This window comes from Tiliqua scincoides, chromosome 2 (assembly GCF_035046505.1).
Source record: "Tiliqua scincoides isolate rTilSci1 chromosome 2, rTilSci1.hap2, whole genome shotgun sequence".
NCBI lineage: Eukaryota > Metazoa > Chordata > Lepidosauria > Squamata > Scincidae > Tiliqua > Tiliqua scincoides.
The window spans coordinates 190,296,889-190,322,874 of NC_089822.1; the positions used below are offsets into that span (position 1 = coordinate 190,296,889).

The 25,986-nt window shown below is 42.5% G+C and overlaps 1 protein-coding gene across 14 annotated transcripts in view; it reads left to right on the top strand.

Annotated features, from left to right (window-relative positions):
* Positions 1 to 17,028, top strand: part of MYOT (myotilin) — a 36,722-nt gene extending 19,694 nt beyond the window's left edge. For 4 of the 14 annotated variants that reach the window (XM_066612496.1, XM_066612504.1, XM_066612501.1 and 1 more), the window contains 8 exons: positions 3,623 to 3,779; positions 8,807 to 8,908; positions 11,254 to 11,297; positions 12,298 to 12,430; positions 14,240 to 14,447; positions 15,023 to 15,188; positions 15,806 to 15,939; positions 16,414 to 17,028. In XM_066612496.1, the coding sequence (XP_066468593.1) occupies positions 3,623 to 3,779; positions 8,807 to 8,908; positions 11,254 to 11,297; positions 12,298 to 12,430; positions 14,240 to 14,447; positions 15,023 to 15,188; positions 15,806 to 15,939; positions 16,414 to 16,589 (1,120 nt within the window). In that variant the 3' untranslated portion in view covers positions 16,590 to 17,028. Of the gene's footprint in view, positions 1 to 5; positions 32 to 888; positions 1,471 to 3,622; positions 3,780 to 3,863; positions 3,883 to 4,428; positions 4,538 to 8,806; positions 8,909 to 11,253; positions 11,298 to 12,297; positions 12,431 to 14,239; positions 14,448 to 15,022; positions 15,189 to 15,805; positions 15,940 to 16,413 lie in introns of those variants that run through there. The other 10 variants (XM_066612494.1, XM_066612498.1, XM_066612500.1 and 7 more) reach the window with 6 other exon arrangements.
* The last annotated feature ends 8,958 nt before the right edge of the window (positions 17,029 to 25,986 follow it).

Here is a 25,986-nt window from a genome sequence, read left to right on the forward strand (position 1 = left end):
TATTAGTGAGGGACCAACTTATGCTTATAAGGTACTCTACTCTGTTGTTTTAATATATGATATGGACTTGTGTTTTCTTAATGCATTGAAATACAAGGGTGGAATCTCACCTCAAATACTGGGTTAGCCTGGAATGTTTTTTAGCATAAGATGAGCAAGAGGTCTTGTCTTCTGATCCACAAAGGCCTAAGTGTGTGCCTTGCGATGCAAAGGAGGTTGAGTTCCTTGCCATCTGTTCCCAATGTACTCCTTTAGTTCAGATACAAAACTATGGAAAAATAAATGGGACTTGACTAGTGAAACTTATTTTACCTGATGTTGGCTTCTAGTGTTGTACATGCAATTATAACTGTCTTCAGAACTAAGCTCTTACGCTGTTTGAGAAGTTTCTAGTAGTAGTACTGATGGCTACTACATTGTATGCTGAGCTTTCTAAAAATATTATAGGCAGGCATGTCTCAGTAGTACCTATAAGCATTCTTCTGCAAAAGTTGAGCACTGTTGAGTTTAGTATAGTATATGCCAAACTGACTTACAGCATAATATGTACATATGTACACTTTTCTGTATGTGCGTAACAGTGAAATTACACATTCAAGTGAATGGTGGCATTCGCTTTTAAGCAGTGAACATTTGCTGATTTCTTAAGTTTTGAGCAGTCACAAAATTCACTGAGAAGAAAACTTCTAATAAAAAATTTAAAAGGCGAGAAAAGAAAAGATTGGAAAGACATTTTCTTAGGGATACCTTAGGTGCAGAATAGCCTGTCTCTAGCAGAGTTTGGGCTACATTAACCATTGGTTCCATCCCATTCTTTTGAATCTACATAATCTTTGCTAGTTATTGTGGCATGCCATTTATTTTTTTATTTGTATTGTTTTCCTAAAGGGATTATCATCATCAAGACAGCCACTCTTTGCTGAGGCAGGGCTTCTGTTCCACCCAGGAACCTAGCCAAGAGAGGCCACAAAACTCTTTCGAGCCACCAACCCAAAGCCCACTTTCACCTTCTAAAACACAGGACAGTTGTGAAATCTTCCCCATGAGTGTCAGTAATCTCCCATCCGTTTCCTCTATGTATCAACCAAGCGTGTTTAACTATGAGCGTCCAAAACACTTTATCCAATCTCAAAATACATATCAAGGGAAACTGCAGCCTCCTGGACCAGAAACCTCCTCTACGCTTCCAAGCAGGCAAACCAAACAGTCCTCCATTCTAATCCAGCCTTGTAACCCTAGTGAGAAGAAATTTTCTTCCTCTTCATCACTGAGCTCGCCCATCTCGCTCTCCTCGCCTTCATATAGCGCTTCATTTCCCGTAACACCCGCATCTGCACAGTCTCCTGCTAGCTCATCATCTGGGCAGAGGATGTCATCCATGCATAATCAATCCCCTGCAGCATTCCTTTGCTCCGTGTTGCCCTCTCACTTTGATTGTAGTAGCCAAGGTCCTTCCTCAGTGGAGTCAAAGTAAGTATGTTCTTTCCCTTGCTTTGAATTCTGTCAGCCTTGTTCAAACTCTGTCCTTGTCTCATGTCTACTGTACATAACATAAGCATTGTTGATGGAGATGAGAAGCGAGAAGGGACACAAAGAATGGAAAACTTCCTAAATGTCCTTCATTTGGCAAACATCTGTTTTGTTTTCTAAATGCTAGGAGATGGAACTTTCCAAAGCCCTAGTATAAGAAAAGGCAAAACAAGGTTTAAAAATACAGGTGCAGGATGTCCCTTCTCTGAGATGTATGTTTAAATTATACCCCCAGCTGCATGATCTGTGGACACTTTTCACATCAGCCTTATCACTGATGGCCTGTTACACGAGGTCAATTGCAGCAATCTAGTTGATGATGATGAAAGTTATTTGTGTTAAAGTTTCCTTAAGTGAGAGGAGGAATAGTTTTGCCTTAAACCAAATAGCCATTTGCATCTTTCCAGTTTTTGATATGAATCCTGGCAGTATGGTGGAAAAACAATAATAAAACTGCTCTGGTTTTATTTCCTGCTTCTACAACCAGAGACTAAGCAACTGGCAGTATCACTTGAGTACATTCCAGGTCTCAAAAGAAAACATTAAGTGGCTTCAAAGGGAGCAAAATCTTGCTGTCCTCCAGAACACATGCTTATATTCTCTGAATGCTTAGAATGGGAGAATATGTAACAGAAGTTCTGTTGTAGAAAATGGAAGAGGAAGGAAGGGTTTTTCTCTTTGCTTCCCTGTTTAAACACTCTTGATGAAATGTTTAATGAAAGACAACTTGAAAACTGAGCAGGGCAATAATGGAAGGAGTGTGCATTCCCAGAATGGGTAATATGAACAGCTCTTCCCTGGTACTTCACCAACTGCATGAAATTCTTACATTTTTCCCAGCAAGCCTGAAAAGCAGTGAGATCCACACACTCCATAATACCTGAAGGAAGGACACAAAGAGGAGGAGGAATGTTAGGTGATGGTAATAGCACTGAAACGCAGGTGTCCCCAACGTTAGAAGTCTGGGAACAACGTGCCAGTCCTAATATTTTAGAGAATGGTACTCTTGGGGTAACTACCATAAGACAGTGTAAAATACCCTGCATTCCTCCCTCAATTTTTATCAAATAATTGCTTAACACTTCACCATTTATTAAGTGGCCTCAGCATTTTGTGAGACAGAATCCTTGTTTATCTCCAAGTCTGGGGCCGCCACTCTAAGCACACTTACTGGAAATAAATATTCCAGTGAGTGGAAACATGCGTGAGACTGAATTATGGTAAAACAAATGAAAGACTCTATAGTTGCATTGCAGTTCTGTACACTTAACTGGGAGCAAAGCCTATTGAACTCGGTAGGGTCTACCATTGAACAGGCGTGCAGAGGTTTGCAGGTTAGAATTCAATCCATATTTTCTCAGAAGTATATCCTACTGAGTTCAGTGAATGATAAACCTTCTGTTATCATCCTGTTCTCCTTCTGTTCAAATCCTTCTGTTATCAGCAGTCATTGTATAAGAGCATAAAAAGATTATTAGGAGTGACTGAATGCTGCTGGCAAGGTGTGGACTGAAAATGCTAGCCTTTTAAGAGCCTGAAGGTGAATTTTTGAGAGTCTGCCTTCATAAAATGAAATAACAGTGAAGATTTTTTTTGTAATTAGGGAGATTCCTTGGTTTTCTGCCTTTTTAACCAATTGAGTGAAATTCCATTTGTCACAGCAGATGCATTGCTGCTCTGGGAAATGTGGATCATGGGCAAGTGTTTGTTTGCAGTTCTCTAAAGGAATAGTTCTAGGGATTAAAAAGTGAAGAGATGGGACATCTTAACCTGTGGGGGGGGGGCGGGAAATAAGCATGTATTTCTTTATACTACTAATGGAAGAAAACGCACAAAAGAGCTGGTCAGAAAAAAAATTGTACAGTTCAGTGGTGTCTCTCTTCCTACCCTGAAAAGTATTTAAGTGCATGATATATTCTCTCCATAGCAGTGCAGTATGTTACATAGAGAGCTCTATACAATGGCACTGAAGTTGTCCTCTCAGTGCACAAGAGCTGGGCAAAAAACAAACTTGTGATGACATTGTCTTCACTATTGTGTCTTGCATCCAATTTCAGATAATTTCTAATGCTGGTTTTTTTCCCTTCCTTAGTAGTTACTCAAAGCCTATGTACAAGAAGCAAGCCAGCAGCACCAGGCAAGCACAGAAGACTTCTGATAGGGAGATACAAGGGTCAAAAGACGCTCTTATTCAAGATCTAGAAAGAAAACTACGCTGCAAAGACAACCTTCTCCATAATGGCAACCAAGTAAGGGATGAACATTGTGCACAGAACAGAACCAGCGTAAGGGAGCTAGCAAATGAGTGATCAGCCTGAAGTACTCTGAGCTTTGCTGTGCTGGACCATTTCAGTAAGCAAATGCTCCAAAATTCTGTTATATGTATGGATTTTTAAAATATACATGTGGCATATCCACCTATGTGTTTGGACTGTTCAGGGCCACTAGATTTCTCTTGATTGATGAAAAATTGTGTCTGAATACACCATGTGGTCCCTTCAGGACTGGAGTGGTTTTTCTGAAAACCCATCCTCTAGAGCAATTCAGCTCTGTCAAGAACTGGTGTTACATAGTTGCTAAGAGGCTAAATTGCATACTTGGACTTCCTAGGTTCAGCTTTTATCTCTGCCATGAATTATCGCTAAGTGGCTTTAGGAAAGCCATTCTCTCCAAGACTTGGCTCCAACATGGGGATAATACTACTACCGTAGATACTCGCCTATATGGTGAAAAATTTCTTCCCAGAAAAGCAGCCTGAATCATTGCCCCGCCTTATCTCTGGGGTAGGCAAGCAGCGAGGGTGGGGGGGAGCAAGTGAGACAGCCAATCACTACTGTGGGAGGGAGGGAGAGAGCGAGGGAGCAAGTGATCTTCTGCTGAGAGGAGGCTGTGCAGGCTGGGGTTGCTGCTGAGCTTTTGCAGCTGCCTGTGGGTATGGTGCGGGTGTGATTCACCTAGTATCACACCTCACCCCCACCTTACTAGGTGAATCATGAGCCAATTTCAGGTGGGTCTTCATTCATTTCAATCTGTTTTTTATTTTTAATATTGGACTTGATGGTATGTGACTGTATTTGGGGAAATGTTATAGATCTTTACTTTTAACAGGCTACTTACTGTATGTATGCTTTTAATAATGACAGTTAATGGGGTTTACTTCTAGGTAAATGTGGACAGGATTGCAGCCTTTGGAATGTTTGGGAATTTTTTTTTAACAGATCAGCAACTGCTTGGGAGGGTTAGGAGAATTCCTCTTTATTTTAAATAATTTTTTGAATTTTACACTTTTAATTTATTTAATTTGATTTTGTCACATGGGTTGTTAAAAACTTTCCTGCTTGATGATGTCACATCTAGCCACTACAACACTTCCAAGTTATTGACATCACTTCCAGTGGGTCTTGAGAGAGTGTCATTCTAAAGAGTGGGTCCTGATGCTAAAAAGTTTGAGAACCACTGAAGTATGTATAATAAGCAAGCAAGTATTAAGTAAATTACCGTAGATAGTCATCTATAAGTCGATCTCACAGATAAGACAAGGGCAGGTTTTGAGCCCAAAATCATGGAATTTGCTGTGACCCTCAGATAAGTCGGGGGTTTAACTTAGGGAGGTGTCTGACTATAATTTTGTCTGATTTTACCTGAGGCCAGATCCTGAAAAATAACCTCCCAGTAATTGTTACCTAAGAACTGTAGTCACTAATTTATTAAAAACACAGTATATATACATACATGTATACATAGTATGTATACATACATACACTATTTTTAATACTGTTTTTGCTATACTATGTATGTATACATAGTATAGCAAAAACAGTATTAAAAATAGATCATAGTCTAATTAAAAACTATCTCATAGATCATAAGATACATTTTTATTCACTAATTTTTTTTAAATTGTTCTCTCAACAACCATTTGTAAACACTATCAGAGTAAGGCCACAATCCCATCCACACTTTCCTGGGAGTAAGCCTCATTGACTTTAATGGGACTTACTTCTGAGTAGACAAGCCTAGGATTGGGCTCTAAGTGCACTGGAAACAGCATACCAGTAGAACCATTAATGAAATCCTCCTTTAAAGTGCCTGGTACCTTAAGCCAAAGGCTCTCAGTAGAACACACAACTGGGAGTGTGCAATTCAGTTCACAGTAGCAAGACAAGCAACAGGGAGTGACTGAGCAAGTGCAGCTGCACATAGTTGCACCTGATTTACTTGGAAGTAGACCCTCTGTGGAGGAAGGGCTGCGGCACCTCCGGGCCTCCTGTGGAGGTCCTGGCAGGGGGATTCTGCAGAAGCAAGCATGCTCTCCTAAAAGCTTACTACATAAGCAGCTGTTGCAAGTGCTTCCTAGCTCCTGCCAGCATGCAGCTAAGATCTCTGGCTAAAATACCTGTTGCTGCAGAATAATTCTACTTTAAATTCTACTCTCTGCTTTTCCTGTGTTTTGCATCTTTGCAAGGTCTTCAGGACTCTTCCAGTGAAAAGGACGCGCGCGCGCGCGCACACACACACAGGGAGATTGCTTCTCTCTTTCTCACAGATGCTCCCCCCCACACACACACATATACAAATGCAGGGACTTTTCCCCTCCAGTCCAACTTCATTGGTGAGGATAGGGGGAAATGAGGTTAGCAAGGAGGTTTGCAAAAAGTTTTGCAAAGGAGAGACTGAAGTGTGACTGTATACAGTAAGGGGAGAGGTGGAGAGGAAAGCAAGAGGAGGGAATAGACTGGGAGCCCAATGCTAGGCATGCCTACTCAGAAGCAAGTCCCTTAATAGTTAGTGGGGCTTACTCCCATGAAAGCGAGGCTAGGATTGTAGCCTTAGCTGTTTTAAGAGCTCTCTCTCTCACACGCACACGCACACACTTCCTCTCCCCCCCAGTACAACTTCATCAGTGGTGAATGATTATGGGGAGAGGGGCTAGCAAGCCTTAGCTTCGAAACAGAGTTTAAAGTTTGGATTCAATAAGGGGGAGGGGGCAAAAACAAGAAGGAAAGAGGAGATGAACTTAACCCTTTCAATGGCTTGAGAAACAAAGGTACAGCCTTCTGCAGGCTGCCTCTCTCTCTCTCTCTCCCCCTCCCCCACCCTGTCCCTTACTAGGTGAATCATGATGTGTGATTCACCTAGTAAGTCCCAACCCACAGTTTGAGAAACACTGACTTACTTGCTTTACAGAGTTGTTGTAAGGACAACATCTGGAATAATACAAGTGAAGTGCTTTGCATACGTATGTAATGATGTAATGCTATAGTTGCTATTTGAGTGTCTCTGGAGTCACCAGTGACTGCTTTCTTATCCAGCATTATTCTTGGATGCGATTTATAGGTGATGCCAAAATCTGATGTTAAGTGCCCTACCATTCTAGGTGTGGGGAAGTAAGAGGGGATGAGTACAACCAAGTGATCAGGAACTTCTTCAAAATATGTAACATTATGGGATAGGGAACTGCAGGTAGGGCCTTGGTATCTGCGAGGGACCATTCTCGGCCCCCTCTCTGCAGATACTGAAAACCACAGATAATCAAATCCGCAGTTTTCGGCCCCTTAAACCCTCTGGTTCCAGTTGCTTCTGGAGAGCTTTCTGGAGCCCACAGAGGCCATGCATGTGCTCTCAAGGCATCTGTGGAATTTAGAATGGCCAAAAAAAGCTACTTTCAGTTTCCAGAGGGAAACTGGAAATGACGTTTTTAAAGCCTTATTTCAGGGGTGTCCAAAGCTTTTGGCAGGACAGCTACATCTTCTCTCTGACACTGTGTCAGGGGTGCGGGAAAAAAGAATGTAATTTACATTTAAGATTTGAATAGATTTACATAAGTTTACATAAATGAATATATTAAAGATGAACTTATATGAATGAAAGGCCTTGCACAAAGCAAGGCTGGCCTTTCCTTTGCTGCTGCTACTGCATTACAGATGTGAAACAACAAGCAGTGGAGGGAGCCCTCATCCCACAGTTCACGCAAGAGGTCAAATAGTCGCCCTCACGCTGAGAGCAGTTGCGTCGGGCCAGTGTGGGCTCCAACAAATCTCCGGAGGGCCAGAGGCTCATTGGAGACTGGGGGCTCCCTGAGGGCCACATTGAGAGGCCTCGAGGGCCGAAAGTGGCCCCAGGGCTGGGGTTTGGGCACCCCTGCCTTATTTTAATGCCTTGGGGGCTTTCCTGGGCCTCCAAATGCCTTATAATTTAAAAAATCATTTCTGGTTTCCCTCCAGTAAATGGAAGGGAATGCCTTTTTGGCCATTCTGATGCCTGCAGTGAGTGGATGTGCGTGGCTTCTGCGGGCCAACCAAAGCCCTCTGGAGGCAACCTGAGCAAAGCTCCAGCCCCCTTTGGCGGTTTCAGGTGGAGCCAAGTCTGACTCAATGGAGGACCAGGGGGCCGGCATTGATACTGGTCCGTGGATATAAAATCTGTTGATAAACAAGCTCCACCTGTATTCACTCCAAAGTACAGAGGTCTGTTGCTGAAAATTGCAACTTTGTTGATTGTGCCCTCCCCATCGCTGTACTCTAATATCTAGTTAAACATACTGCAGGTATGCCTGGGAAGAACTCTTGCCTGGAACCCTGGAGAGTTGCTGCTGCTAGTCAGACTAGACAAGGCTGACCAGCCAGTGACCTAACTTAGTGCAAGTTAGCTTCATATAGTTGCTGGCTTTTTAAAAAGGAGAGTATGTGATCTTGAAAATAAATGTGTGCTTTTAAATGTTCTGGGAAATGTTTAATCGCTGTCCTTTTGATTGAAAGCAGAGGGTCAATTTATACAGTCAGGTGAACTATGGTAAAGGTTTTCATCAGCTGTGCCATCAGACTTCCAGTGGAGAATTCTGCATTTAATGCTTACCAAACGGCAGATACCTCTCTCTGAGCAGAAAGGGGTTTATTGTGGTGTTGTGCAGCCATCTTCCTACTTGTTGATATGATGCTATTCAGTAAAATATTACTAGATTTCACTTATTGCATTTATTGTTCCTGAAATTCATTTGGCCAAACCTTTTGAGATTAGGGTTTAAGCCTCCCCATTGTCGTCTCCTACCCTCGATACTGGTTCATATAGACTTGCTTTGACACAATTAGAGAATCCCAATTTTGCAACCATTGACCATAGTTTACAACTATTGCTTACATTACCCACAACTTAATTAAGAACCAAAAAAAACCCTGCATTAATACATCTCCAGTAGTTATGATGACTGAAAACTAAAGCTCAACCAGGGTTTAAAGGCTTTCTGTAATGTTTTTCCTCCCTTTCGCCCTGTTTTAAGCGTTTAAGCTACGAAGAGCGTATGGCTCGCAGGTTACTTGGACCAGAAAACGCTGCATCTGTATTTGAACCACAGAGTGAAGAAAGCACACAAGATATGCAAGTAAGCTTAAAAAAAGTCTACAAGTGGAAACAAAACTTGGTTGCACTTGCATTTTGCAATCCTCTATTCAGCCTTTTTTTTTAAAAAAGGGTGCTTATTGGGATTTTACGACGAGTAATCTTGTTTTGAAGTCTATTGTGTGACCGGACAGAAGACTTCTTAACAGTGTAGTCAATACTTAATACTGCATACCAAAAAAAAACCACAAATGTAACAAAGTCAGTGCAACAAATAATGATTAAAATAAAGCAAATCTTGGAATAAAGAGTACATGGAAAATGTAACTGTGATCTCTATGGGAGATTGGGATCCTCCAGACTCGGATGTGCCCACAGTAGCCTACCCTTTCTACCAAACTTCTAACATAATCAGCAGGGCACAGGGGCAGACGTGGAAGAGAAGAGGTGAGGGGAATTGGCAAGCCTGTATGTTTACTGAAGAACTAACACTAGGAATCCACAAATACTGGCATGGCTAACTAGCCAGCTGTTGTATTTGGTTGCCCCTAGTCCCCCTTATTTTCTTTGACTCCCTGGCATGAGCAAAGGATGTGGAAAAGAGACTAGTTCTACTATTGAGCATACTGGGATGATGTAAGAAGCAGTAAAAGTATCTTCTGCTCCTCAGAAAGGTGGCCTCCTTTTTGGGGGGAGGGGGTGGAGAAATGAGACCTCTTCTCCAGAGGTCTATGTGATGCCAGGGGTCATGTTTGCCACAGAACTGGGGGCTCTTGCTGCTGGTATGTGGATTTATTGCATGGAAGATGGGTGCATTTGATGATGGAGGGAGGGGGGGGAAATACTTGCAGTGACTGAGTGACTCATTAATATTGGTAGTTTGCCTAATTTATGTAAGATATCTTTGTCCTCACAGAGGCCACCAGAGTAGCTCACAACCAATAAAATAATACAGATTTAAAACAAAAGCACTTTAAAATAAGGCAAGTAAAATAGTAACTGCAGACCCCTTCCCTTCTTCTGTCATACAAGTAAAAAAAGTAGATGAATTGGGCCACGTTTATCAGCTATCCTGATAATAGAGGCTTGGGCTCTTAATAGGCTCTAAATAATAGGGTCAAGGCTCTAAATTTGGCTCACTAATTTGTATGGGGGTAAGTGAAAGTAAATGGAAGACTTCCAGACTGGGTAGGGCATTCCTGTGGCCATTCTAAATGTTATGTGGCTATACCTGTAGTTGCCGCAGAAGACCAGGTTGTCCACAGCTGTTCAAGTGCGTGCTGTGCTAAATATTGTTGTCTGAGGCTTATCCAGCCATCAGTCTTGAAAATATGAAGCTGCCTTATATTGAGTCGGACCACTGATCCATTTAGCCCAGTACTGTCTATCTTCCCTGAAAATGGGTCTCCAGGATTTCAGTCAGGAGTTTCCCAGCTCTTTTTGGAGATGTCAGAGATTGAAACTTTTTCATTTAATGCTAGGAGAATATTTTGTAAAAATATTGCTAATATTAATTGGTGTATAGCAAAATCTAAGCAGTTTTACTTGAAAGTATCTATGTTAGATTACATTTGCAAGACTCTTCTGGCGTACAGGTTTTTAGACTACAGCTCTGGGACATAGCTTTTGCAACCCGCAGGCGTGAAGAACTTGACACAAGTGCTTATATCGTCCTGGGATGGATATACAAATACCTAGAACTGTCAGTGTTGCACTTCCTATATTTAACTGTCCTCGTTGCTAAAATAGTACAAATATTGCTGTGCCTGAATTATATCTTGTCCTGAATTCAATTACATCTGTTCTTTAAAATGCAAAAATAAAATGGGTCTTATTAACTTAAAAATAAATCCCAATTGCCATAGTCAATAGGATATTGGTTTAAAAGTTGTTGGGAAGCGTCACTGACTTTACTCTTGTGATCTAACAAGGAAACTATTTTCCAGCTTAAGATGTGCTGATTGCCATTGGTTCCCTTTTGTGAGAATGCACAACCCTGCTCTTGCCAATCCTGTATTAGTGGTGCCTTCTATTCCTGTTTGGCTGAAGGACACTGTGTCCCGAGCTCCCATTTCAGATATTCCAAGGGAAGATAAACCCCCTTCCTCTGACAAAGGCTACGTGTTTGTTAGAATGCATAGGAAAGAATTACATCATTCCCTTTGTCGCATGACTCCTGGTGGCTTTGGTGCTATCGATGATGGTACACTAGATCAAAACCTAGGCATTGCTTTGTGGGATTATCATACTTTCACTAACATGGGAACATTTGGGATAAATTGGCAGCTTGCTTTTAAAATCATTTAAGCCACAGGTGTTGAGCTCAGACTTGATCGTTGCTTGATAAAACAGTTATAACTTACCTCTTCTTTGTCTTCTCAACAACAGAACCTGGAAAGCACTCGGCTTCAAGTTCCTACAGGACAAGTCAGGTAAGTACTCCACATAGCTTTACATTGTTAGCATATTCTAATATTATGGGATTTTATCTGGTCTGCAGGCTCTGTTTGTATACTGTGTTTCATCCGCTGTAGCTGGCTAAATAAAATTGTAACTACAGCTATTTTTAGTGGGTGGCTAGCAATATGCCAATGGACTGAATGTTGCAATAGAGAGGGGATGTGGGTTTTGTTTGTGTGTGAGTGGATTTTTTTGGCACACTTAAACTTATTCAGATTCTCGGCTCCATTTGAACCTTTGGAAAATGTATGTCTAATTTGGTGCAGCCTGACCCAGCGTAAGGGGAAACAGTATTGTGTGAGAAATTGAATGTCATTTCAAGTGCAGCGAGGTTTCAGATAGTGAGCTCTGTTATGTGAAACATGTATGAGTTATCTTATTCCACAACAGTCTGGTTGATCTGCTGCTCTAGTTCAGGGGTGTCCAAACCCCGCCCCAGGGGCCACTTGTGGCCCTCAGGGAGTCCCCAGTCTCCAATGAGTCTCTGGCCCTCCGGAGACTTGCTGAAGCCTGTGCTGGCCCGACACAACTGCTCTCAGCATGAGGACAACTGTTCGACCTCTCACCTGAGCTGTGGGATGAGGGCTCCCTCCACTGCTTGCTGTTTCACATCTGTGATGCAGCAGTGACAGCAAAGGAATGGCTGGCCATGCTTTGTGCAAGGCCTTTTATAGGCCTTGAGCTACTGCAAGACCTTCATTCATATAAGTCCCATCTCTAATAAATTCACTTATGTAAATATATTCAAATTTGAAATGTAAATTAACTCTTCCCCCCCCCCCCCAGGAGAGATGATGTGGCTCTCCTACCAAAATGTTTGGACACCCCTTCTCTAGTTGATCTACAAGGCTAAAAAAATGATGTGGACTGGTGAGGATAATTGGACAATCATGCAATGAATCTATCAATTGCGTAAGAGGGGGAATTATAGAAATATTTTATTGTCCTTAATTCATAAGCATGTACTTGTAGGAGTAGACCAACCTCAAGAGGAGAGAGGAGTGAGCATGGCTCCATCCAGGAGAAGTTTTTTCAGCCACGCTTCTTGCAAGTGCCTGAAGACTTAACGGTTGAAGAAGGACGATTCTGCAGAATTGACTTCAAAGTAAAGCATCATTCATTCTAAGCTGTTTTCAGCATAATAGAAAGATATATTAAGTCCTGTTCTCCCCTTCCGCCATTAGTGTGCGTATCGTTGTAATGGCTACCTGTCAATATGGTCAACTGGTAACCTGGTTCTGAATGCCTAACATACATCTTGGAACCTGTTCTAGTACAGATATCTCATCTACAAAAACTGCTGCTCAAGTATCAAAAGATGACTGATGGCTGCATTTTGATAATTCAGTGTTTGATTGCTCATAACCTATACTTGATAATAAAATACATCAAGAACCTAAGAATTGCCTTGCTGGATTAGGTGAAGAACCTTAGTTTGGTATTCCCGTTTCTGCCCAGCATTTGGTTCTCCATGTCATACTGCCTCTGTTCATGGACATTCCATTTGTCATGGGTAGCACTTGATGCTATAAACCTGGTTTCTCCATGCATCCATTTGATCTCCTTCTAAAGCGGGGCTTTTCAAACCCCAGTTTGGGGGCCAGATCTGGAATTTGGGTAAAGCCCTCCACATTGTTAGCTGAGATTACCATTCTGCCTTCGTGCCGTGTTTATTCCCAGTAGATATGGGCACCAGGATGCTCTGGGCAGTTGCATCTGCCCAGCTGTCCTGCTGCACAACTTTCTGGGACACTGGGAAACAGATACGACTGCCCAGAGCATCCTGGTGCCAAGATCTACTGGGAATAAACATGGTACAGAGGACCCGTAAACTCCTGTCCAAACAAGGACTGCTTTTTTTGAAGAACAGCAGTTGTGAGTTTGGCGACTGCTGTTCTAAAGTTATCGACCAGTACTGCATATTTTGGTAGCAAATTCTAACCACAGAATTTGAATAAGGTGGGTTTAAGACACAGTTGAAAGCCTTCTTGGACAGCTTAATCTTCCATTGTTGAGCTATTTATTGTAACTGTATACAACTGCGGAATGTTTCTTTTGTAAATCTTGTGAAGCTATATTCAAGTTGTTGAAAGTTTGACTTGTGCAGTGGCTAGTAACCTCATGAAATGAGGAACATGGGTATTATTTTTTCCAGTGTTGTTGTAACCTTATGGCCTTTTTGTAGTCAACATACAGACATCTCTCATGACCTAATTTTAGAGTGTGTGTATTTCATATGGCCTTTGCTTATGCTACTGTCCTTTGTATTTTGACAGTACAGCTGCCTTTGTGAGTGAGAAAGCGAAGAGCTTGATTTTCAACTCTTATTGCTTATGGTGTTGGACCATGTGGATCTAAAGAGATTTTTAGCTTCTTATGTATGAACTTCCAGAAATCTGAGCTAACTTTCTCCCATGGAAACATTGAACACAAATGGTTATGGGTTCAGGACAACTAATTCCTTCCATGAACTGATTGATTATAAGGATGTGCCAGCCTACTCTGTCAAAGTGCATCTACAAGGAAAACGTTATAGGGAGAGATTCATGGGAGAGGGGCAGCACAAGTAACACAGTGGCTGAGAATAAAGGAAGCATTAAAATCATGCTACTTGGTGTCACCACTTCTCAGATAATCGTTTGTTGCCATTCTTGGCTTTATGCTACAGGCAGGGTGGTATAAATGGCTGAACATAGACAGGGAGATCTGGATCAAATGTACGCTGAGAGGCCCCTTGGGCCAGTTATTAGTTGGCCTAACCAACTTTGTTGTTAGAGTTGTTGTGATGACCAAGAGAAGAACCATATATGCCACCCTGCGATCTAATGAAGAGCAGGTCAGAAATAAAGCATTGAATGAAGAGTATGGGACCTTTTGGATATAAGCCGGAATATTATCTTCTTTGTCCTTGCAGGTCAGTGGACTACCAATCCCAGATGTGGCATGGTATTTAAATGGAAGACAGGTTCACCCAGATGACTTCCATAAAATGATTGTATCTGAAAAAGGTTTCCACTCCTTCATTTTTGAAGTAGTCAGAGCATATGATGCAGGAACGTGGGAGTGTGTGGCTTATAATCGTGCTGGAGAAGCTTCCTTTACAGTGAAACTGGATGTAATTGGTAAGACAGAACTTTGTTTAGTTAGAAACAGGTGTGTGTTTTGCGGGGTTGGTTGGGTTCTTCACCCAGTGTATGCCATTATGGGCATGTTTTCATCATCAGTTCTTTAGCAGGGAACTGTATGTAAAGAAGAAATTCACTGATTCAGAATCCTTACGTTTAAAACATTCAGTGACACTCTTATATTTGGGATAAGAGTTGTAACATTTTAATGCATTTGGAAATTCCCATCAGTTCTGATGTACCTCTAATTCTATCAATGATAGTGGAAAATCCTTAACTGCAAAGCACATATTCTTGCACCTTCAAAAGAGTTCTGTTCACTTTAAAGTTAGGGACAACACCACATTTGTAATGGGATGTGCATATAGTTGTATTGACACTAAAGTAAATTGGAAGTTCCCATGCATGTTGGTGCTCCACAAGAATTCAGAATTGATCCATTCTGATCTAACAGTGTGCACAATGCTGTCCAAGATATAAATCCTGTTGGTCTCATGTTCACCTCTGAGATACTATCTTTTTCAGTCTTTGTCATTCTGAAAACATTAATGATTTCATCATTAAATCCCTAGTGCGAGAACATCGGAAACAACCTACTTTCATCTTTAAACCACAAAGCACCAGAGTGTATGAGGGAGATTCAGCCAGACTCGAATGCCAAGTGTCTGCTATCCCTCCTCCACAGATTTACTGGAAAAGAAATAATGAAATGGTGCAATTCAATACAGACCGAATCAGGTAGATAAACCATCTGATGGGCATGCACTCTGTGTTACCATTTTTGTTGTTGTTTAATTATCTTTTAAAATCAATGTTAACTGGACCCAGTCTCCTGTTGTAGTGGAATCAAATTCCATTGATGCATTCAGTTAAAGGATTACAAACACTGTTTTAATGTGGTGTTTTAGCTGATGGGGGGGGGTTTGATATTTCTTAAGGATATAGATAAGCTAATAGCAAGAATTATGAAATACTTAGCTTTCATTCCCTTTCACAAAAAGTGTTTGAAGATTGGTCTATGAGATAAGTAATGAGAAAGGATGTCTGATCTAGAACTGGATGGGGTTCAGTCTGTACTTCATGAGATGATCCGAGGTGACTGACATACAGAGAAAATGCATAGTATAGGAACCTGCTAGGACTTGAGGGGAGTCTGCAACATGAGGGCCTGTACAATATCTGGTCATGTAAACAGCAGCATCCTTGAACTGCAGACAGTATCAGTACAGTAGAAATCTGTGGCTTAGAAAAGCCTGCCAATACTGAACACAAATGTATTAAAATCTCAATGAGAGAACAATTTACAATTTATGTGCCAATTCAAATGGAAGTGCATATTTTTTTTCCTTTCCTAGTATGCTTCATGATACATCTGGGAAGGTTTGCTTGCTGATTCACAATGTAAATAAGAAAGATGCTGGTTGGTATACAGTATCTGCTGTCAATGAAGCAGGAGTGGCAACGTGCCATGCTCGATTGGATGTGGCCAGTAAGTAATCTTCTTCTTTCTCTCAGCTTCATGTATACATTTGTGGTGGCGGGGAAGTCACCTAATTTAGAGCAATATATGTTTCTCAGGTGTGTGCTGAGCATTGCTCCTTTGCTGAACTACAGGAATGTCAGTGCTGTGTTTTTGGCCCTCCTAGTTTGGAGGTGGTGTTAGTAGGGTGATTATGTCTGTCTTGCGCTGACATGTGCTTAGCCTCTGATGCAGTGCACCTCACAGGTTGGTTCTGTATAGAGCAGATTGACCTAAGCACATTCTTCAGACACACCTAACTTTGCATAGGATTAGGTTGTATGTATGCAAGATGGAAGGTATTGATCTCAGTGTATGTATGCATACATTGTCTAGGGGTAAACTGAGCTCCATTTTTTTCAAATCTCCCCTCTTCTCCTCCCTTTGTGCTTGCTTTTTTAAAAACACTATATTCTGAATGGAGATTTTTTTTATTCATTTCAGCTCACACATACAAACCACTTCCAAACCCAAAGCCACTGAAGGTTCGACCAACTTTTAGCAAATACTTGGCACTCAATGGTAAAGGTCTGAATGTGAAACAAGCCTTCCTGCCTGATGAAGGAGAGTTTCAGCGTATGGCAGCACAGTCTGGACTGTATGAGAGTGATGAACTTTAACTGACAGCAAAGGAAACTTCTAGAGTTCCTGCCTCAGACACTTATGAACAATGCAAAAATGCAATTTAAACAGGTGGTTGTGCTAATTAGCAAACATGCCTTATATATTTTTATTTATAATTTTGAATCTTGCTTTTTCTTCCTGCTGTTGTGATTTTACTAAGATAGATTTTTACAGATTGGTGTGATTGTAGCAGAGAGGAATATCAAAAGTTTTTGTTTTGTAATCGTAAAGGCCAATAAACCAGGCCAGTCAATTAAAGTACTGATGGCTTGAATGCCTCTAGACTCAGTCACAGCATTTTTGTATTTGTACTGCTTTGTTAATATCACTTCCCATAATACTGCAATCTCTGCTGGCTGAATACTAAACCTAACGTGAGTGTTTTTAACTGAAAGTTTTATGTCCATTGCAAATAAAGTTTTAGGTATACATTAAGATTTGCCAGTATGTTTTCTTTCAAAATCTTAAGTGTGGGATGAGAACATTCCTTTTAATCATGTGGGTTTTGTTGTTTGCTGAAGTTCTCAAGTGAGTCATAAGAGCCCTGCTGAATTGGCGCAAAGGCCCATCTAGTCCAGATATTCCTCACAATGGTCAACCCAGGAGCGGCACAATTCAGAATGTCACCCAATGCTGCCTTCCTTGTGTTTTCCTCATGTGGTTTCTTCAGTTGTGGAAGTGTGGTACTTCAGCTTTATTCAAAGGAACTATGCAGAGGCATACTGTAACTGAATTTGGAGAATAGCATAGCTATCACAGCTAGTAGCTATTGATAGACTTGACCTCCATGCATTTGTCTAGTTCCCCCTTTTAAAAAAAAAAAAATTTTTTTCTAAGCTGGTGGCCATCATTCTGTCTTCTGGTAGTGAATTTCATAGGTGAATTGTATGCAGTATGAAATATTTATTCTGTCTTAAACCTCCCCATGTTTTAAGGGCAGGGGGAATTTTTATTGAAAGCCAGTGCAAACTTTTCCCATTAAAAATGGGGTACAGGAGGAGAGCTGCAATCTGAAGGATTTAATTATCTCTTCACAGTGGTTTTGGCCCACTTTGTTCTCCATTTCCCTCCCCATGTTGGAGGGAACATGTTTGTTTTACAAGAACAAAACCTGGAAGGACTGATGTATTCAGAGTAGAATCTAGTTTGACCTTAAGGCAATGAGATAGGGAGATTGCAGAGATACTAAATGAATTATTTGCATTTGTGTTCAGACAAGAGGACAGAGTTCTCTCCATCTGTCTTGGGCATCCATAATGAGACGGATAGAAAATTCCAGACACAAAGTGAAGTATTTTCACATAGTACATCAATTTATGGAATTTGCTGCTACAAGAAGTTGTGATGGTTGTTCACGTAGGCCAGGGGTGCTCAATACGTCGATCGCGTTCAACTGGTCGATCTCGAGGCACAATGAGTCGATAGCAGGCTTCTCTCCCGTCCACACATCCCTGGGAGTGAGCCCTGTTGACTCTACTGGGGCTGACTTGTGAGTAGACCTGGAGAGGAGCCGCTGGCAGGCTTCTCTCCTGTCCACGCATCCCTGGGAGTGAGCCCCGTTGACTCTACTGGGGCTGACTTACCTTTCCCCTGTTTTTGCACTGGTATGTATGGAGATCTGCCACCCCCCAACTTCCATCTGTTGGTTCTGTGTGCAAGGGGTTTTGCACTGGTCTTGCTGTGATCTATATATAGAGATCTTCTCTCCCCCACACCTTTCCCCTGTTTTTGCACTGGTCTGTATAGAGATCTGCTCCCCCCCCCCCACTTGTATTGGAATCGAGGAAGATCTGGTGAGGAGGTAGATGTGGTGTCAGCAGTGGCCCCTTTAGGGGTAAGGCCTGGGCATCCAGCAGAGTGTGCTGCACAGCTGCAGCCACTTGAAGGCAATAGGGCCCTCAGGGATATAAGAGCACCTGAGGTAGGAAGGGCTCCACTTATTTATGTGAGTCAGCCTTTTCCTACATGAAGATCATTAAGTCCAGGTACCGTTCCACCATGACTGAACATAAGAACAGCCCCACTGGATCAGGCCATAGGCCCATCTAGTCCAGCTTCCTGTATCTCACAGCGGCCCACCAAATGCCCCAGGGAGCACACCAGATAACAAGAGACCTCATCCTGGTGCCCTCCCCTACATCTGGCATTCTGACTTAACCCATTTCTAAAATCAGGAGGTTGCGCATACACATCATGGCTTGTACCCCATAATGGATTTTTCCTCCAGAAACTCGTCCAATCCCCGTTTAAAGGCGTCTAGGCTAGACGCCAGCACCACATCCTGTGGCAAGGAGTTCCACAGACCAACCACACGCTGAGTAAAGAAATATTTTCTTTTGTCTGTCCTAACCCGCCCAACACTCAATTTTAGTGGATGTCCCCTGGTTCTGGTATTATGTGAGAGTGTAAAGAGCATCTCCCTATCCACTCTGTCCATTCCCTGCATAATTTTGTATGTCTCAATCATGTCCCCCCTCAAGCGTCTCTTTTCTAGGCTGAAGAGGCCCAAACGCCGTAGCCTTTCCTCATAAGGAAGGTGCCCCAGCCCCGTAATCATCTTAGTCGCTCTCTTTTGCACCTTTTCCATTTCCACTATGTCTTTTTTGAGTTGCGGCGACCAGAACTGGACGCAATACTCCAGGTGTGGCCTTACCATAGATTTGTACAACGGCATTATAATACTAGCCGTTTTGTTCTCAATACCCTTCCTAATGATCCCAAGCATAGAATTGGCCTTCTTCACTGCACATTGGGTCGACACTTTCATCGACCTGTCCACCACCCCAAGATCTCTCTCCTGATCTGTCACAGACAGCTCAGAACCCATCAGCCTATATCTAAAGTTTTGATTTTTTGCCCCAATGTGCATGACTTTACACTTACTGACATTGAAGCGTATCTGCCATTTTGCTGCCCATTCTGCCAGTCTGGAGAGATCCTTCTGGAGCTCCTCACAATCACTTCTGGTCTTTACCACTCGGAAAAGTTTGGTGTCGTCTGCAAACTTAGCCACTTCACTGCTCAACCCTGTCTCCAGGTCATTTATGAAGAGGTAGAAAAGCACCGGTCCCAGGACAGATCCTTGGGGCACACCGCTTTTCACCTCTCTCCATTGTGAAAATTGCCCATTGACACCCACTCTCTGCTTCCTGGCCTTCAACCAGTTCTCAATCCACGAGAGGACCTGTCCTCTAATTCCCTGACTGTGGAGTTTTTTCAGTAGCCTTTGGTGAGGGACCGTGTCAAACGCCTTCTGAAAGTCCAGATATATAATGTCCACGGGTTCTCCCGCATCCACATGCCTGTTGACCTTTTCAAAGAATTCTATAAGGTTCGTGAGGCAAGACTTACCCTTACAGAAGCCATGCTGACTCTCCCTCAGCAAGGCCTGTTCGTCTATGTGTTTTGAGATCCTATCTTTGATGAGGCATTCCACCATCTTACCCGGTATGGATGTTAGGCTGACTGGCCTATAGTTTCCCAGGTCCCCCCTCTTTCCCTTTTTAAAGATAGGCGTGACATTTGCTATCCTCCAATCTTCTGGCACCGTGGCCGTTTTGAGGGACAAGTTGCATACCTTAGTCAAGAGATCTGCAACTTCATTCTTCAATTCCTTAATAACCCTTGGGTGGATGCCATCAGGGCCCGGTGACTTATTGATCTTTAATTTATCAATGAGGTCTGAAACATCTTCTCTTTTAACCTCTATCTGACTTAACTCCTCGGTTAGGAGGGGCCGTTCGGGCAGCGGTATCTGCCCAAGGTCTTCTGCCGTGAAGACAGATGCAAAGAACTCATTTAATTTCTCTGCCATCTCTAAGTCTCCTTTTATCTCCCCTTTCCCTCCCTCACCATCCAGAGGGCCAACCGCTTCTCTGGCGGGTTTCCTGCTTCTAACATATTTGAAGAAGCTTTTATTATTCCCCTTAATGTTGCTGGCCATGTGTTCCTCATAGTCTCTGTTGGCCTCCCCTATCACCTTCTTACATTTCTTTTGCCACAGTTTATGTTCCTTTTTATTCTCCTCATTAGGGCAAGACTTCCATTTACGGAAGGAAGCTTCCTTGCCCTTCACAGCCTCTCTAACTTGGCTGGTTAGCCATGCGGGCACCCTCCTGGATTTAGTGGAACCCTTCTTTCTTTGCGGTATACACCTCTGCTGGGCCTCTATTACTGTTGTTTTAAGCAACCTCCATGCACTCTGGAGAGAGTGGACTCTTTTTACCCTCCCTTTCAACCTCCTTCTAACCAGCCTCCTCATTTGAGGGAAGTCTGCCCGTCGGAAGTCAAGGGTTTTTGTTAGAGATTTGCCTGGTATTCTTCCCCCAACGTGCATGTCAAAACAGATCGCAGCATGATCACTGTTCCCCAATGGCTCAGTAACGTTTACATCTCTAACCAGGTCCTGCGTACTGCACAAAATTAAATCCAGAGTCACCTGTCCTCTGATGGGCTCCGTGACTAGCTGATCTAAGCCACAGTCATTTAGCACGTCAAGAAATCCGGTTTCCTTATCGTGACCAGAACACAAATTGACCCGGTCAATATGAGGATAATTGAAGTCCCCCATGATTACAACCCTGTCCTTCCTTGTCACCTCCCTGATCTGTTTCCTCATTTTAAGGTCCCCATCCGATTTCTGTCTGGAGGACGATAGCACGCCCCCAGTATTACATTGCTGCACAAGCCTGGTAATTTAACCCACAGAGATTCTACGGTGGAGTCGGACCCACCTTCAATCTCTACTTTGCTGGATTCTATCCCTTCCTTAACATAAACGGCCACCCCACCTCCAACACGCCCCTGCCTGTCCCTCCTGTAGAGTTTATAGCCCGGGATTGCAGTATCCCACTGATTCTCCGCATTCCACCAGGTTTCCGTTATGCCCACTATGTCAATATTTTCCCTTGGAACATTTGGAAGTGTGCTTGAGGCTGGCTGTCAGCAACTACTGTCCGGACTATGCATCTCTGGCTGATTCACTTCAGTGCAAGTCATCAAAGTAAACTCAAGTAATTACAAAAAATGTTTATAGTTAATTATCTTGTGTTGTGCAATATTGGCTCATGCGGTTATGCAAGGTACACCAACATACATTGTACACATAAATGTTATATGTTATGATGGCGCGAACATTGTAAAAAAACTCTGGTAGATCTCCGGGCCTTGCTGGGTTTCAAAGTAGCTCTTGAGCCAAAAAAGTGTGAGCACCCCTGACGTAGGCAATGTTATAAGAGGATTAAATAAACTCATGAAGAATGAGCAGGACTGGCCCATCCATGAGGGGGCCTGAAGTGACGGTTTGAGTGGCAGGCTGGAGGAGGTGACCAACTGACAAGGGCTGCCCTGCACCCCCTGTATCTGCTAAGCCTACCAAGCCACTTCGCCATGTGCTTCTCACCCACTGGGAGGATTGGGCAATGGCAGCCCGCATCTTCTTCCAGCACTGTGGCCTTGAGAAATTGTGGTGATGGTACTGGAGAAAGGAGAGACCGCAGTCCTGTTCTGAAGAATTCCTTCCTGCTTTGGTCTGCTGAAAAGAGGATTGCTCCCCTACATTTTCGCCCAGACAGTCAATAGACAGGTTCACTTCACCTCTTTTGTGCTACCATCCTCTGGTTCCTATTCTGCCACTTAAAGTACACAGCATATATGGGAGCTGATGCTGGAAACATGCTTGGAGCTGAATTTTCTGATTCCCACATGCTTCACCTAGCCTGTGTGTCTGAAGAAGTAGTTGGTTTGGAATCGGAAGACAAGAAATAAAAATGGTACAGCTTTCTACTTTCTTCCCTTTGCCCAATCTGCTTTACATGGCTTTACATGGTCAGGTGGGTAAGGAGGAAGTGGCAGTAGTGTGTAGGTACTACCATAATATATGCACAAAGATAAAAACCAAAGGATGGGCAGAAATTAGGGTGCTGCTTCAATTTGGACCAGCCCAGTAGCTGTCAGTGACAATGGCTTTTTGAACCTCTTGGTTTAGTGGCATACAATCTCTTGCTGGAGGGCAAGTGTGGTAGAGGCAGTGGCATTGCTAGGTGGTTTGGATTGCACCAGGTGACACACATTGGGGGGTGACACTACTACTGGCCAAAATTTTTTAAATCTTGGTATTTTTGAATAATATCATCATGTTATAATCATTCGATGTGTACTGTGTATTCATGCAGAATGCAATGAAACAAACCTTGTTTAAATATCTCTATTCTATCAAACGTTATAGCCACAAAACCAGCAGGGAGTATGGTGATGGAGCATCACCACACCCACCATCCAGGACATTGCTCCACCCACTGCATGGGAGGAGGTCCATCATGGGGGTGACATGCTGGCATCCTGCACTGGGTGACCCAAACCCTAGTGACACCGCTGGGAGAGGTCTATTGATGCCCAGCCTGTGGTCTTCACAAGTGGCATCTAGTTGATTGCTATGGGAAATAAAGTAGTTCGGGTACAGCAAGGCTGTTATGTTCACATGCCTGATATACAAATGAGATGGCCTTCTCCACTCTGCTGCTGGAATATATGATACTGATGGTCCTTGGCACAATTCCATGCATTCAAAAAAAGGTCTACACCAGCTGATACAAATAAGAGAGCCAGGGTGGTGTAGTGGTTTGGGAGGTGGACTTAAACCTGGAAGATCCAGGTTCAAATCCCTCTCAGCCACGAAGTTTCCTGGGTAACTTTGGGCCAGTCACTTTCTCTCAGGCCCACCTACCTCACAGGGTTGTTGTGAGGACAAAAAGGAGGGGAGCAGCAAAGAGCGGTTTAAAAATGCAAATAATAAGGTTATCTTCAAGTTATTTCTTTTAGGCTGAAGAATCATGAGATGATCAATGCTGCATATTGTGATGGTAGAGGGAGCAAGACCTCATAAGGAAAATTTCAAACACTGGACACTTCCAGACAGCTTCCTTGAATTGCCAACCTGTCAATACTTTTCCACTTTGGATCACATGTGAAATTGCAGTGTTCCTTCTATAATGCAGTAGCTACAGCTTGTTTTTGGAACTCGATATACTGACTTCCCTTTCTACCCCTTCTGTTTCAGTAGTGTCTGGGCATGCATCTCTCTCTCAAAATCAAAGGTACTAATAGTTCTTGATGTGGTCATTGTGCATCTATTCTCAAAAAGTGACTTTTTCTGTATTAATGTAGTTTAAGCATGGGGAAAATACAGGTGGACAAAACAGATAAATGACATCTTGTGAACTCCTTGTAAACAGCAGGTGACCAAACTGTGACAATTCTAGTTTGAACACCCCATCTGGAAGTGCCTAGCCTCTTGCAACAAAGGGTCTGTGCAAACCATGCTATGACAATACCAGAAAGGCTGTGAAGCACTATGAAAATGGTTGGCTTTGCATTCAGAATGCTGTCAATAAAGAAAAGGCAGGAAAAAATTGTCCTCTTATATTACAGAAGCAGCCTGTAAATCTGCAATCTTAGGCATACTTCCCTGGAGTAAGTCCCACTGAATTTGATAAGCCTTACTTCTGAGTAGACATGCATAGCATTGTGCTATAAGTTACTTAATAGCACAGCTTGTGCCTCTGCTAGAAGCAATGCTTTTTGAAGACTTTACCAGCTCTTCTTGTTAATTAATCTCAGATCTTTACCTAACATCCTGGTTTAATTGCAGTTAATGAGAGTTTTCTAGAGCTGTTTCTAAACAGATAGGTTATTTAACTCGGTATTTATATACCTTTCTGGTCTTTCTGATGGCCTTTTCAGATGGCCTTTCTGGTCATCTGATTACTCCTCTAACTTTATTCAAGGTGGTTTACATAGGCAGGCATATCTAAATCCCTCAAGGGGGGTTTTACAATTATAGATGTTCTTTCTTTCAAAAACCAACAACATTTATTTCAGAATGGATCTTCCTCATTTGATCTCACTTCTGACCTCCAGTTCTCCCACGCAAGCAGCAACACCCTCCTATCTTTGAAACTCTGCTCCCTAATTCCTTTGTAGGATAACAGGCTGGTAAGTGAAAGGAACTTTTCATGTGCTCAGGAGCCTTCTTTGTAATGCATTAATTTTATTTCAGGAATGTATCCTGACACTATAATAACATTTTGAGGTTTAGTCTTGAATACAGGTGTTATCAAAATTCCCATGTGAAGTCACCCTTAAAATCATGGTCTTGAGTAACCATTGTTGGAATGTGCATTGTTGAGCTAACTGTAGGTTCCCTAATTCTCCTGTGAGCACTATGTAAGTAATCTTTAGCTATGTGTTTGCACTATATCTAAATGCCTCTCACACACCCATGAACATAATATGCAATTCTCTATCTAAACATCTGAAATTCCCTAAATCACAGATGTTATATGAAACACAGTGCATTGGACAAAGTGAGATGAACAATGTAGATATGCTATCAAAATACAGTATGACTATGTTCCCTAAACATTTGTGTAAGTTACAGAGATCATAACCTGTGGTTTCAATGGGCTGACTCACACATTTAAAATATCTCTCTTAGTGGAACAGCTAAAACAGCTTTAGGGATGCACCTACATGGAGAAAATAGGTTATGCTTATTACAGACCCAATTAAAAAAGGAAGGGAGCTTGTCAGTGAAACTTTTTTAAATAATAAAATGTTCAGCAACACACATCCTCAAGCTTTCCAAAGGTACATAATCGTGTAGACCTGACTAAATGTTCACTGTAATTAAATGATTTACCCTCCACACATTACCTGAGCAATGAATGTAATTAGTTGTAGTGTGTGTATACTAGCTTGACAATCAACCACAGTTCCTGGTATTTGTACACTTGGTGAAACAAAGCCATTTCAGATGGGGTCATGTATACTGTATGCCAGGGGTGCTCACACTTTTTTGGCTCGAGAGTTACTTTGAAACCCAGCAAGGCCCGGAGATCTACCAGAGTTTTTTTTACAATGTTCGCGCCATCATAACATATAACTTTTATGTGTACAATGTATGTTGGTGTACCTTGAGCCCTACTGAGTATAACAGGACTTACTCCTGAGTAGACATGCCTAGGATTAGGCTGTGAGGCTGCAATCCTAACCACACTTACCTGGGCGTAAGCCCCATTGAGTACAATGGGCCTTACTCCCAGCGTTTCCTCCCAGAGGCACCTGAAGGCGGGGGGGGGGGTCGACACTCCGATCTACTCATTTAGCCTCGCGATCTACCGGTAGATCACGATCCACCTATTGAGCACCCCTGCTGTATGCTCATGTATAGCCATAATTTGTAACGTGTCCAGATGACACCCACAAGTATAAATGGTGACTTTCTCTTGAAAAATGCTTGCTTACAGCAAGCAACTAATGACTGAGGCCCTGCTTACCTGTACTCCGCTGACAAAACCTGTGATGGATATACATGCTGACCTCTTCACATAGGGG